The sequence below is a fragment of the Anthonomus grandis genome, chromosome 5 (genome assembly GCF_022605725.1).
Source record: "Anthonomus grandis grandis chromosome 5, icAntGran1.3, whole genome shotgun sequence".
Classification (NCBI taxonomy): domain Eukaryota; kingdom Metazoa; phylum Arthropoda; class Insecta; order Coleoptera; family Curculionidae; genus Anthonomus; species Anthonomus grandis.
This window is the reverse complement of record NC_065550.1, coordinates 24,795,491-24,810,051: the sequence shown is the minus strand read 5'-3', so window position 1 is coordinate 24,810,051 and position 14,561 is coordinate 24,795,491. Positions and strand designations below refer to the sequence as shown.

Here is a 14,561-nt window from a genome sequence, read left to right as displayed (position 1 = left end):
AACTATACATTTGTTTGAAAGTTTGGGAAATACAGAGTGTTAAAGTCTATTATTTTATTAAAATTTTCGTTCCTGTAAGTTTTGTCTCTTTTTTGTAGAATTTTACCCAGTCAGCATCTTTGGTTTTGTGAAATTTTATTCTAAGATCCACTTTTGGGTTATTGATTTATAGTACCAAATGCCCTATGGAGGGCAAAATTAAAATTTATTATGGAGGGAAAAGAACGAGTGCTAACTGTTAATCGTAATTTTTCAAGAAACTATTAGTCCTACCAGAAAAGTTATAGAACTCTTTCGATAGATTGTTGCCTCCCATCTGCAACTTTGGTTATGAAAAATTCTACTCTAAAATCAACGGTTTCTGAAATATAGCACAAAATACCTTAAACTAAACTTTAAGAAGAACGAGTGACAACTTTTAATCGATTTTTTTTAAACTATTGATTCTAGAAGAAAAAGTTATAAAAACTTTCAATACAATTTTACCCAGTCTGGAACTTTTTGTTTCTTCAACGTCTACTTCTCCTTCTTCTTATAATAGGACCTGGTCCTGTCTGTCGGGTTTCACGAATTTGATTTTTGCAACATGGCCTACTTTGCCCATCTTTCATCTGGTAATTTTATCACTTGGTCTCTCCAGCCTCTTTTGCGTATTCTAGCCCATCTTACCACACCCTGTATTTCTAGTTCTTCTCTGATATCCTGACTTCTTATGCTATCCCTCAGGGTAAAACCCTTGACGGTTTTTAGTATTTTCATTTCGGTCGATCTCATTATTCTTTTCGTTGTCGATGTTTCAGTTCTAGTTTCTGTGATGTACGTTAAAATAAGTATTGTTTTGTAAATCGTCAGCGTGCTTTTTTAACACGCTTATATTAGCTCGGGTTGTATCTATGTATGTATGTATGTATGTAACGGAATCTTGGAGCTTAATTTTCATTGATTTCTAAAAGTCTGATCAACTTGAAACTTTGCACACGTATCAAGGACTGATGACAATGCAATAATTTGATAACATTTTCCCATTATCCTTATTAGCACTGCCAGGATTAAAAAGTAATAGTTTAAAAAAACTAACAAAACACGCTTTTATTGCTAATCAAACTAAAAAGTACAAAATAAACAATAGTTTAAAAAAAAACTAAAAGGACACGTTTTTGTTGCAAATCGAACTAAGAAGTAGAAAATTATTTCGCGTTTCTTTCGCTTGATACCCCCACTCCTAAGTAGTTGGATCTTTTCACATGCTGGTTATTTAGAGATAACCATGGACTGTGTTTTTTCTGTTGCGATATTTGTGGTAAATGTGTGTGTGATGTTATTTTCGTTTTATAACAGGCGTTGCAGATCGTCTTCATTCTTTGCTATGAGGATTGCATCGTTTGCATAGCATAATACTTGTGCGTATATGGTTCGATTGTCCATTCTATATCCAGCGTTCACTCTTGTAATGTTTTATTTTTAATGATTTGGTCCATAATGATGTTAAACGCGGTAGGACTAAGGCTGTTAGCTTGTCGTATGCCCGTATTGATTTGCACTTCCTCAGACAGTCCATCTTTCACATCAATCATCACATTCGGACGCATTGGTTTTTTGGGTAAAATGACGAAGGTCGACTTCAGATATACGGAGGGTATCTTTCCAGTTCTATAGATGTCTTTAAACAGATCTCTTAGGCGGCTTAACCCTTATCGATTTTGTGGATTAAGAGTTTTATGGTTTCAGCGTGTACCTCATCGGCCCTCACAGCTTTTCCATCCATTTGTATTAGGATGACATGTCAACTTATTTAGTGATTTAGATGATGACACGTCTCATTGATCTCACTTACTTGAAGGGGTGGTTTTGCTCGTTCGTCATTAAACAGCTTTGTAACATTTCTTCCAGCACTTAATTTTTCGTCAGGTCCCACGAGTATTAAGTTGTTAGTATCTTATAATCCGCTGTTCTTTTGGCAATTACTGCGCCCGTCATTTCATTTATCTTTTTATGTGTGTTTTGTAGGTAGTTTTTAGATTTCGCAGTATGTCTCTGCCAACCAGTGATCTCTTGCTTTTCTGTATTTCCTACGAATAATTTTGTTTTTCCCTCTGCATCAACCTTTGCTTTTTGTTTTGTACTTGCCCCGATCTTCTACCATTTTTAAATTTTCGTCAGTCATCCAGGGTTGTTTTTTCGTTTGTCTTTGGGAACCAAAAACTTCTATTTGTGTTTCTACTCCATATTTTCTCTCGATTTCATCAGCGTATTTTTGAGTTTTGTTACATCTATACGTTTTGATGGTTTATGACTGTTAGCATGTTTGAATCGACGCACCTTGATTTCCATTACAACTGGATTTTGGTCGCTGTTTGCGTCCTCTCCAGGATATGTTGTTGCTGATCTGGCCGACTTCTGGAATATTGTATTTATTATTGTGTTCTTTACAGTCGGCAAGATATGTCCACGTATACAAGCGGCGAGGGTTTAGTTTAAAGAACGTCTGCAGTACAGATAAGTTGCTGCTCCGTATATCATTGTACCAGACGGTCCTCTCTGTTATTTCTGTCAACGGGTCTTAAATTTCCGAGTTTCCTTCTTTTCCATTAAAATCGCCCATATCGATTGTTATATCACCTTGCCTTGTCAACTTCATAGCTCCTTCTCATTCGCTATAAAATTTCTCAATTTAATTATCTTTTTTATCTTTTGTCGGAGCGTATACCTGCACAATGTTCATTACTCTGCGAGAAGTAAGTAATGATCTCCGAAACCATTAAGCGATTCGAGATGGAAAGGAAATCAATTACCGTTATCTTAATTCTGGAGGATATGAGTAATTGTTCCGAAAAAGTCCTTTAGCGTTTATTTCATCCAACTTCGAATTCTATGTGATGTCCAATGCTGGAGATTTGCGCTATTGGACTCATTACTAAAGTCTATCTCATTCAAAACTATGTAGGGACACACCACATTGAAGTTTTTACGAAAACTTATATATACTTTTCATAAATTTCACTCTATATATTCATTGCTTCTAAATTATAGATTTTCTTGCCATTTGCTTCATAGAAATTACTATTTTTTAGTACCCCAAACACCTGTTCGTCCATATAGGAGGGCCGGCGCTTTCCTATACAGATCCCTTACTAGAAGCGGTAGACGTGCGACAAATCTATGATAAATTCCCCGAGAAAAAGGGCGGTCTGAAAGAGCTCTACGACAAAGGGCCCCAAAACGCCTTCTTCTTAGTGAAATTCTGGGCCGATTTAAACTCGAGTGTACAAGACGAGTCGGGGGCATTCTACGGCGTTACCAGCTCGTAAGTATTACCGGAATTTATCGATTATCATTTGAAAATTAATACATTAAACATTTTCAGGTACGAAAGTAACGAAAACATGACCATAACGTGCTCGACGAAAGTTTGCTCGTTCGGTAAACAGGTGGTGGAGAAAGTGGAGACGGAGTACGCGCGGTACGAGAACGGCCGATTTGTTTATAGGATACACAGGAGTCCGATGTGCGAGTACATGATAAACTTCATACATAAGCTGAAGCACTTACCTGAGAAGTACATGATGAATAGCGTCTTGGAGAACTTTACCATTCTTCAGGTAATATATTAATTTGTTCCCAAAAACAGCAAATTCCTCGGCAGTTTTTTGTTCATTTATTTATTATTCTTATTCAATTACAACCTTACGTTACCGAACTGATTAATTGAATGAGTATTATTTTCATTTTTCAACTGTTAGATAGCGAAAGGAATCTAATGAAGCTATCATTTTATGTAATTAACAGTCTTTTGCTAAGAACGGCCTAAAAAAAGTTAAGACTGGGAAATTTAAGGTCAAATCTGAGTAATACGGTGGATTGACCAATTTTTAACGCAACGGTATATTTCACTTTTTATGTATGGTCTTTACAATTGATGATGAAAAATGACAGAAGTATGATTAGGGAACATAACTATGAAAAAATGTTTATAGTGATCAATAATATAATGTATGAACATTTAGCTGTGAAAGAAATTGTTAGCGTTGGATCCCGCATAATTTAACAAAAGCTTAAAACAAGAGTGACTCGCGCACGGAGCCAATGTGCTTCTATAATGTAGTGACAAGAATATAATTTTTGATGCTGTCTACATCCCTCCTGCTTTTCCTTGTGATAAGTTAATGACGAATATTGAATAAATGTTATTTTATTGTGTTATAGTTATGATATTTTATTGTGTGGTGATTTTAACCTGCCATATGCAATATAGATGAACTGTGACCGACTGTGTGTTGAGACGGCTGAGTCTATATCGTCTGCAAATGTGCTATGTAGTTATCTTAATTTTAAGAAGGTGAATAACTTGTTAAATTTGTTTGGTATATTTTCTTGATATCTTTTTTTCAAGTTTGTCTGATGTTATCATATATGCCACTGAAAATTTATCACCGCCTTCAAACTACCATCCTGCTTATGAAATAAGTATTCCTATTGATTATGATTTAGATCTTAAGGATGATGTTTATTATTATGATTATGTAAACTGTGATTTTATTGGTATTAATTATTACCTTGCTAGCATGATATGGGATACTGCTTTTGATAAGCAAGATATTAATAAATGCATTGATATTTTTTACAATACTCTCTATTTTGCTATTGAGATGTCGGTTCCAATTAAACATTTTAAATCATCCAATTTTTCCACTTGGTTTAGTAAAAATTACAGAATATTGTTATTAAAAAAAAAGCTTACTCAAAATTCAAAAAGAGGTGACAACAAAGGATCATTCTTGATCATAATGGTGATGAAAATCAGTTAATAAAACTAACTATTTGACTCCTTTTTATTCAAACTGACAAGACAAAATGCGTGGCCAACTTTTTTCGAAGAAGCCATTGATGCATTCAAAACCCATATTTTGAAGTAGCCATAGAAGACATTAAAAAAAAATAAAGAAATAAATTATTTTTTAAATTGTAATTCTTCATTCTATTAAGATTTAGGTACATATTTAAAATTAAATATGATTTGTATTAAAGATATAAAATGAGATAAGAAATAGAAACTAGGAATTATTTGATAAAAAAAATGGCAAAGATATTAAAAAGTTAAACTTATTAAAAATTAAGGACTATTTAAAAACCTTAAATGGACAAAGTTATCCTGGGAAATCTTCAGTGAAAGAAATCGAAATACCAAAATATTTTTGTAATTTATTTTTCTATTTTGTTCACATTTCTATTGAATTATTACTTTTATAACATTTGGTTTTTGAAGTGTTTTTAGTACCTTAACATTTTTAGGGAAGATTCTTATCTAGGATTATTCTTTATTTAATCTTCTAGTTCTATATGCGTCTACTCAAAAGACCTGCCTGCCTCTTCTATATATTTTTTTTCGTAAAATATTTATTTTATCTTTTACAGCTTATGGCTCTTTAACTTCTTTGAGCTTGTGCCATCCATTTTACCTAAAATCATGTATTGATGTGTACTATACATGTACATTATTTTGCGTGTCAATTTAGTACTCCTTAACTCCATTGTGGCTGTATTTTTGATTAACATATTCGATTTATTAGGCCAAGAAAATGTTTTTTTTTTTATTTTTTTAGAAAATATTGATCTATTTTAGCCCCCCAGAGACTGAAGAAAGCTCAAACGGTAACAACTATTTTCGAAACTAACCCATAAAATTCAAGGTTCTAATTAAAAGATTATTTTAAAATGGGTAAAACAATCACCAGGCGTCATAAATTATATTCCACAGGTTGTCTTAATCGATATCTTAACGATCTATATTTGGTAGTTCTTGTAAAGCATCAATGTTTTCAGGAACAGCAACTGTTTTGGAACGACCTGATCGTTTTTTGTCGCTGAATGAACCTCTAACCAACCATCTACCTAAAACTAAACTATTGAATTACTTATTACTAACAATAATTGGAGTACCTTAAAATGCCAATACAAATGCAATAACTAATATAATGCTAAATTGCAATAACTAAAATTAAGAACTACCATCTCAGAATTTTAGCTCCAATGTTGGTCTCATAAAAATAATGATTCAGGGGCAAAGGTTTAAAAAAAGAATCAAAATATTCCTTCTTTTTAAGATATTTTCGTGAACTTTTTTGTTAAAGATTGCTACAGAAAAGATAGGACGTAGAGATAGTATGTGAGGAGAAATGCGGCCTTATATATTTTGCGCCCATTATAGCTAAAACAGCTCTGAAATTTATCTGACTTATGTATTGGTACTAGAAAGGCATTACAATTTCTTGTATTTTTACCATAGATACTCACACTTGAAATCAGTTTGTTTCGTAAATAAGTTGGTTCCCCATAAGACGTCACTTTATGTCCAACTGCACCTTAAACCGTTCAATTAAGGATAGGGCACTTCGATTCTATCAACAGCGAACTAACATGGTCAACCTCTCTCATGTCAAATGCAAATTTTAAGCAGGCATTTTGAATTTTTTGAAGAAAATATAAGTAGCAACCCCGTATTGTGTTTAATTATACCTGTCAATAAATGTATGATAATCTTTAAATTATATAATATGTACAAATATGAGGCAAATTTAATTTTTAGGTCGTAAGCAACCGAGATACTCAAGAGACCCTCCTATGTACGGCGTACGTGTTCGAAGTAGCGACCGGTGAGCATGGCGCACAACACCACATCTACCGATTGGTGAAAGATTAGCCCGTGCGCAGGAGGATCATTTTCGTATCCTTTCACTTCAGTGCCTACACACTTACAATACTAGTATTAATTGGTTATTTGTAACGATAGCTAAGGAAACTTTTGAGATTTTGCATTTTGATCTGATCGCTTTAGGATGACTAAAGGACACGATCACGATAACGATTATCGTAAAAAAGTATTGTCACATTTACTGTAAATAGTAAGATTTTATTTAGTATGTGCATCCCTTTAGTCCTAAAGCGATAAATTTACGTGCATCCTTTGAAATTAAAATTAATTTTAGTTTATTGGCCATTTGATTGAACGTATAGTGGTGTAACTATATAGCTGTTAAATCGAAAACCCCTTGCAAGTACGTAATATTTAAGTTTAAAACTAATTTTTACAAACGATACTTGAAAGGGGCTTTCCTTATTCTTGGATTTTCTTTTATGTTATGGTTTAAAACTCTTTTTGTTTTGCTTCAGCTCTGGCAAATTTACTTTGTCAAGTTCTCTATTTTAAGTGCAGATTTATCAAAGAAACTGCCGTTTCTTTTCTTAGTTTTTGAACAGCAATTCGTATTAAGATGCAATAGCTAACGTATAGTACTAGTTATTATGGTTCTACTTTTTGTTTAATATAACTATTTATTTTGTTTTTTACAAAAAATTATTTCTACAAATTCCGCGAGATATTTTTTATTTATTAATTAACAAATTACTTCGATTACTTAGTATAAATGATAGGCAAAGAATTTATCTAGGTTAAAAACAATATAGGTTATAAGAGTTTGCTATTTGTGATGATAATTTTTAACATTTTATATTATATAAATTATAATGATAGAATATAACGAGATGGAAAATTTAAATTTATTTAAAATATGCAGTATTTGTCCAGTCTGATCGTTTCATAAGGTAAGGGTTGCTTTAACTACTTAGTGATTACCGATAGTTTTTTGAGCAGACGTTATATTTTTGTCCAATATTTGTTACTCTAAAAATACAACGATGTCGGTAAAATATAAAATTGGCCTTGTATTTTACCAATAAAGGCCTGTAAAATGAACCAGATGAACAACATTTTGTCGACGTTGCGTTCTCCATTAGGTCTTCCTCAGGAGTCTTAAAAATATTATATATTTAACATTCATTCAAATATTGACTAAAATTAAAACCAGAATTTTAGAATTGTAACACCAAAAAATAATTTGATAAGACCAAATAATTTTCATATATGTATGCAATAAATAAGATTTTTAATACCTGTTTGGCTAATGTGTTGCAGTCTATTTATTTCTTTTTTAAATTAATTTCTATTATATAATAATTTTGAGTTAAATATATAATAATTAAAAGTCCTTGAGGACTTTTTGGTCTTGAGAGGATGATCTCATAAATTCTATTACGTTTTATTTTTGGCCTAAATCGAACAATCATGAAAAATTGACTTATTTTAAATATTTAAAAAAAATAAAAAATCACCAATTAATTTCCTAAAATAATTACATCTGCTAATGTTTATATTTGTCAAAGAACGATAGCAATTAACCCTTTATTGACTGAATTTTTAAAATATTTAAAAAAGCGCCTTAAGGTAATAAATTTGACATGAATTTTATTATACAATCATAATTCTAGTTATAACATACATTAATTATTTTAAATAATCTTGACAGGAAATGAAAAATCACATGGATACCACTTGTCAATAGGCTCTTTTGATTGATTTTTGAGACATGTATGTAATAGGACGTGAGATATATCTGGTAAGAATGTATAATTTATCTTATACATTCTCTTATTCTTTGCAACGCATACAAATTTATTTGAGAAACTAAATACATCATCAAATCAATGGATAAAATCTAAAGAACTATAACCCATGGGGTTTCTGCGTTTCTTTAATATTAGTTAGACAATTTTCAGTAGAATTACTCCGTATCAACTTTTTTAATAGTTCATAAAATATTGTTTAAACCTTAGTTTCTAATTTCACTTGGGTCATCATTTTTATTTTCCTGTATATCATCTATGGTCGATTCAATATTACTTATGCGATAATGCATCACGCATTAAATTTAGCAAATTTAATAATGTCTCTTTCTTATCTAAACAAAATTTCATGATCGTATGGTCTGGTTTCATATATACAAAGCCTTATACTGTAAAACAAGTAAAAATCCTGATTTTGTATTATAATTATCATAGTTTCATCTAAAACTAGTACTTACCAGCCATTTTGCAAAATAAAAACGATAAACAATTTAGTCAATTTAGGGTTAAAGTTAAATTATTAAACAATTTTTAAAATTTATACTCATTAAAAAATTTGAAAAAAGTCATAAAACACCAGTTTCTTGGATTAATTTTCAGTGCAAGTGTAACAGTTTTTGCAAGTCGGTAAACACAGGATTTATTAAAGTACTCTTAGTGCAATCTAAAAGTTACAAAGTATAGGATGTTTAAAATAACAAATTCAGTTCAAATACCCGGAAATTTGTATTAAAAGATTTAATTGTTAACCCGCCTTATTTTGGACAACCTATACTACAAAAACTGCTTTTTAAATTACAGGTGGCAATGTATTGATCTCTTAGGTTGAAAATTAATACGAAAATTGATAGGATTTTCGTTAACCTTAAGTGTTTTTTTTTGGTAGCTTTTTTTAGTTTATTTATCGGTTAGAGTTAATGTTAGAGCAATTTTTTGTATCGGTAATTATGTAAATTTCTTTTAGGGCATAGCGTGTATTTTCTTCTAGAACTTTTGAATCCATTGGGAATGTATTCGAAGTGAAACATGTACTTTTGACAATAATCACTTAAAAATTAATACGTTCCTATTGGAATCAATGTTTAATTATTTTTGTCACTTTTAAGATATTTCTTATGTGATTTTATACTATAGAATGACCATCAAAATTACATAAATAAGACTCTATAAACAATAAGTAAATCTAAAAAAAAATCTATTTTAGTGACTCAAAATTATCAACTGTAAATTGACATATTGTGTACATAATATTATATTTCTATCAAATCAGAGTACTACTTAATTTTTAGTTAAAAATTTATATCTTTGAGGTATAGAATACGGTATTTTGCTTTAATATGTTTTGAACTGATTTCCTTTTAATTTATAAATTTTGTACGTATTTTTCATGTAATTTAAGTAATACAATTAAATTCTTTATTGTAAAATTCTTAATTGTTTTTCCCTTAACACAAACAATGTTGGGTTTCAATGACTTTTCTAACGATAGTAACTTATCATATTATGAAAGTTTTGATTCATATCTATGCCATATCAAAAGGTATATAAAATTTGCTCTGTATGTTGTACAGTATTTTAAAAAAATCATGTTTATAATTTGTATGGAAATTACAAAATTAAATAAAAAATATTAAAAATATACGGCAAACGTTTTATTTGTCCCACATATTTTAATGGTGATTTATGTAAATCTGCAGAATAAATAGTACCCAGGGAGAACATTTTTTATTATTAATCTTGATTCATTCTTGAAAATGGCTATTTTTTTTAATTCAAATATCTGTATGAATGTTATTATTGTAACTTTATGAAAATCGGCACCTACAAAACTTTTCAACACTTAAAATGTGTTCAGTGAGAACTTTCAAACGATGTATCGCATGACTTTTATTTCTTTTAAAATGGCGTCCGGCTGCCATTTTGAAGTTTTGCAAAATGACACAGGGGCCAAAAAGTAGTATTTACACTACCGGACAAAAGTGGAGAAACAAAGTGTCTTTTGTATTTATTTTTATATTATAATTCCATAGTCCATTTCTTAATCCGTAGGAGTACACGAAAGGGTCGATAGCCATAAAACGGTCGTAAACCATTGGCGTCCCACTTTTCAAGTATATTAAGACCTGAATGTTTTCATTTGTTGGGTTTATTTAATAGTGCAAGAAATAGGCCAATTTTAGCCATAAATTCTTTGAATTACTTAAGTACCTAATGAACAAGTTCTTTTTAACCCTTATAAGTAGATATTGTCTAGGTAGGTAAATATAGAGGTATAAGTATTATAGGTACCTAAATTGTGCAATCTTAAAAGCAAACAGGTAGTTATATTTTATGGTATATAATGTAGATATATCCTAAAAACTTAATTTATTTTTCAGTATTGTTGCGCATTTGTTGTAAGAATGTCAAAGTTTAGCCCCCTAGTGTGTAAAGGTGTTTTAGATTTTAAAGCAAGGACTAGACGTACATTATGCACTTGTGCATCAAATGCCTGATTAGAGTACTGTTAGAAATCTAGTTTCTACATGTGCCAATATGACAGGCATAAGTAAAGCAACAATTTACAGACTTCTTAGTGACAGAAAAAGTGAAAACCGTGAGAACTTGCCTAAGAAGAGTGTAAAGAAAACTGCCGGTAGGAAGCCGATAGCAGTTGATGAGACAGCAAAGCAGATCATCAGGAGGACAGTACATTCATTTTATTTTAAGAATGAAATCCCAACTATCGACAAAATGACCCTTATAAAAGAAGACGAAAATGTACCATAAATGGGAAGAAAAAAATTATGGAAAATTTTACACGAATTACATTTTTCTTGGCAAAAGCAAAATAGAAAATCTATTTTAATAGATAAAGAAGAAATAGTCTGTTGGAGAACAAAGTATTTAGGGCAAATTAAGGAGTATCGAAAGGAAGGAAGAAACATTTATTATTTTGATGAAACCTGGCTTAACGAAGGACCCACCGTGAGCAAGTGCTGGCAGGATAAAAATGTTGGAAGCTCCCGTCAGGCTTTTTTAGAAGGTTTATCGACTGGCTTGAAGTCTCCTTCTGGTAAGGGCCACAGATTAATAATTACACATATTGGGAGCTATAAAGGATTTTTAAATGGCGGTCTGTTTAAATTCGATTCGAAGTCAACTAAGGATTACCACGAAGAAATGAACGCTGATGTTTTTGAAGGTTATTTTTCCGAAATGATCAAGTCAATTCCCGAAAATTCAATTATTGTTATGGACAATGCCAGCTACCATTCAATCCATATTCACCATATTCAAGATTAATAGAAAGATTATCATCATCCTGCTGGCGAAAAGGGGAAATAAAAAACTGGCTTACCGAAAAAGAAATACCTTTTGGAGATGATGCGGTAAAAGCAGAGCTTCTGACAATAGTTACAGAAAATAAATCAAAATATAAAAAACACGTTATTGACGAAATGGCAAAACAACACAATATAACTGTACTTCGTTTGCCACCTTACCATTGTAAACTAAATCCTATAGAGTTAATTTGGGCTCAAGTAAAAGGATTTGTGGCTAGAAATAATAAAACCTTTAAATTGAAAGATGTGAGAGAACTTCTGAAAGCAGCAGTGGATAACGTTACCCAAGAAAACTGGAGGAATGCTGTGAATCATGCTATAAAAGAAGAAGAAAAGATGTGAAATCTTCTAGAAGAAACTGTCGAACCCTTAGTTATAACAGTGAGAATGTCTGATTCGGATGAAAGCGATGAGAGTAATGAAATGTGTGATTTATAAATTGATTTTTTTTTGTATATTTCGTAAATATTTTTATCGTAATATATGTAAATATGGTTAATAACTTATTATTATAACTTATATTTATGTACCTTTTTTATAAATGACAAGATATGTTTGGAGAGTTGCATCTTTTATTGGTTGGTATTAAAAAAATGAAATTTTACAACAATTTTTTTAACATTTAAAAAACAATCAAATTGCGGTATTAATAAAATTTTTATATTTCATTTTATTTGTCATAGTTTTATAATGAGGCTTTTCCGCTTTTAAGAAATGTTTCTTGTTAATTTAATAAATATAGGTTATACCTACCAACCATACTTTTTCTAAAAATCTTTATCTAATAGATAATAGACAAAATCCAACATTATTTATAAATTTTTCATAGCAGATAATTATTTAACTTAAAAATTAAAATCAATATCCATAGTCGGGACGACACTGGCAACCCGTTTGTCATAAAAATGAACTCGAAACCATTGTTCCGAATTTTACGACCCAGTATTTGAGACCATACATCCTCTTGAAGAACTGTGAACAAATCATCCTGGTTTCTAAATTTATCTTTATTTTTTTGTCTGATTTTCCTATCTAAATGGTCCCATAGGTTTTCTATCGGGTTTAGATCCGGACTTTGTGCGGGCCATTCCATAAGCAGCACATTGTTGTCTTCAAACCATTTCTTTACTACTTTTGCGGTATGCTTCGGATCGTTATCCTGCTGAAACGACAGTCGAAGCGGCATATTTTTTTCTGCGTATGGAAGCATATAATCCTTAAGAATTCTTAAAAATTGAAATCTGTCCATTTTTCCTTCAACTTTTCTTAATGGTCCTACTCCTGATCCGGAAAAGTAACCCCAAATCATGATATTGCCTCCTCCATGTTTCACAGTTGCCCTGGTGTACTTTGGATTAAGTCTAGTATTGGCAGGACGACGAACCCATTTCATTCCATCAGATCCGAATAGGCAGAACTTTCATCAGAAAATAGAACCGTTTTCCACTTTTGGGTTGTCCAATCAAGATGTTCCTGTGCAAAATGGACTCTAGCCAATCTATTTTTAGAAATGAATGGTTTTTTGGCTGGAAGACGGCTATAAAGTCCAAATTCGACGACGACAAAGTCAAACGACGACGAATAGTACGCACAGATACCGAAACCCCAGGGATTTCATTATAAATTTCTGTGGCGGGCATAAAGGGATGTTCTGTTGCCAACATTTTTATTTTTGTCTCAATAACTTTATTCGTTTTCCTTGGCCGTCCATACCTTGGACGGGTAGTCACACTATTATATTTTTTAAAAGCAGAAATAGTTTTTGAAACTACGGATCTATTACGATTAATTTGCCTAGCAATTTCATTTTGTTTTACACCAGCTTGAAATTTTAAAACAATTAATTTTCGGAGATCAATACTCAGATCTATTCCGCGAGGCATTTTGCACAAATCGTCTATAACAGTTTAACACTCAACGTTAAGATCAAACTAATGATAAATAATCACTTTAAATACTAAATAAGATTTGTTTGGAATGTTTATTTACTTTTGTCTGCATAAAATAGCATAAATAATTTTTTGATCAACTGATAAGGTAAATATAAACAAGAAGGATGTGTTTTTATGCTGCAATAATAGAGCTAAATATTTTCTACTAAAAATGTAAAATAATATCTTGTATGTTAAGATGTTATTGTTAAATTTGTAAATGTTTCTTCACTTTTGGCCGATAGTGTAGGTTGCTAATGATGGGTGCCAAATTTCAGAGCCACACTGTAGACTGTAATCAGTATTATTAACTCAAATTATTCCACTCGCAAATCTTACCGTCACTCAATATGTGTGTGGAAGTAATTTACTCAAATTTTGTACTTAATAATTAAAATAAATTTGAATCCTGGCTATTGTCGTATTTTGAAGTAAAATTTTTCACGTTTAGTTTCATGCATTTCCAACAGTTTCATAGGGACTGAAAGTCATTTTTCTGATCTTCCAGGAATTAGAAATGTGTTTTCGCGTTTTCCAGAATTTTATACTAGTTTTTTATATTTTTCAGGAATTTAATGTAATTGTAATAAATTTATTCCAGACATTTAAAATTTATTAAAAAAAAGCCATTTTTGCTTTATATTTTCACCCTTCTGGGCGTAATGTTTTTGTCTCTGATATCCTTTTCATGTATTTTGTGTATATTTAGTTAAACAAGAAATACGATAACATATTCATATAAGGAAAGTGTGGAATATGATCTCTGAGGGTTATGTATAAAGTATAATTAAATTATTTAAACTTTTCAACTATTGACAATTTTATTATAAAATTACGTGCTTTTATC

At 31.1% G+C, this 14,561-nt stretch overlaps 1 protein-coding gene across 12 annotated transcripts in view; it reads left to right on the top strand.

The window, feature by feature from the left end:
- The window catches only part of LOC126736849 (transcriptional enhancer factor TEF-1), a 166,326-nt gene extending 156,544 nt beyond the window's left edge, over positions 1–9,782 (top strand). For 10 of the 12 annotated variants that reach the window (XM_050441408.1, XM_050441402.1, XM_050441401.1 and 7 more), the window contains 3 exons: positions 3,072–3,304; positions 3,365–3,599; positions 6,584–9,780. In XM_050441408.1, coding sequence (XP_050297365.1) covers positions 3,072–3,304; positions 3,365–3,599; positions 6,584–6,697 — 582 coding nt within the window. In that variant the 3' untranslated portion in view covers positions 6,698–9,780. Of the gene's footprint in view, positions 1–3,071; positions 3,305–3,364; positions 3,600–6,583 lie in introns of all 12 variants that reach the window. The other 2 variants (XM_050441400.1, XM_050441406.1) reach the window with 2 other exon arrangements.
- Positions 9,783–14,561: the final 4,779 nt, after the last annotated feature.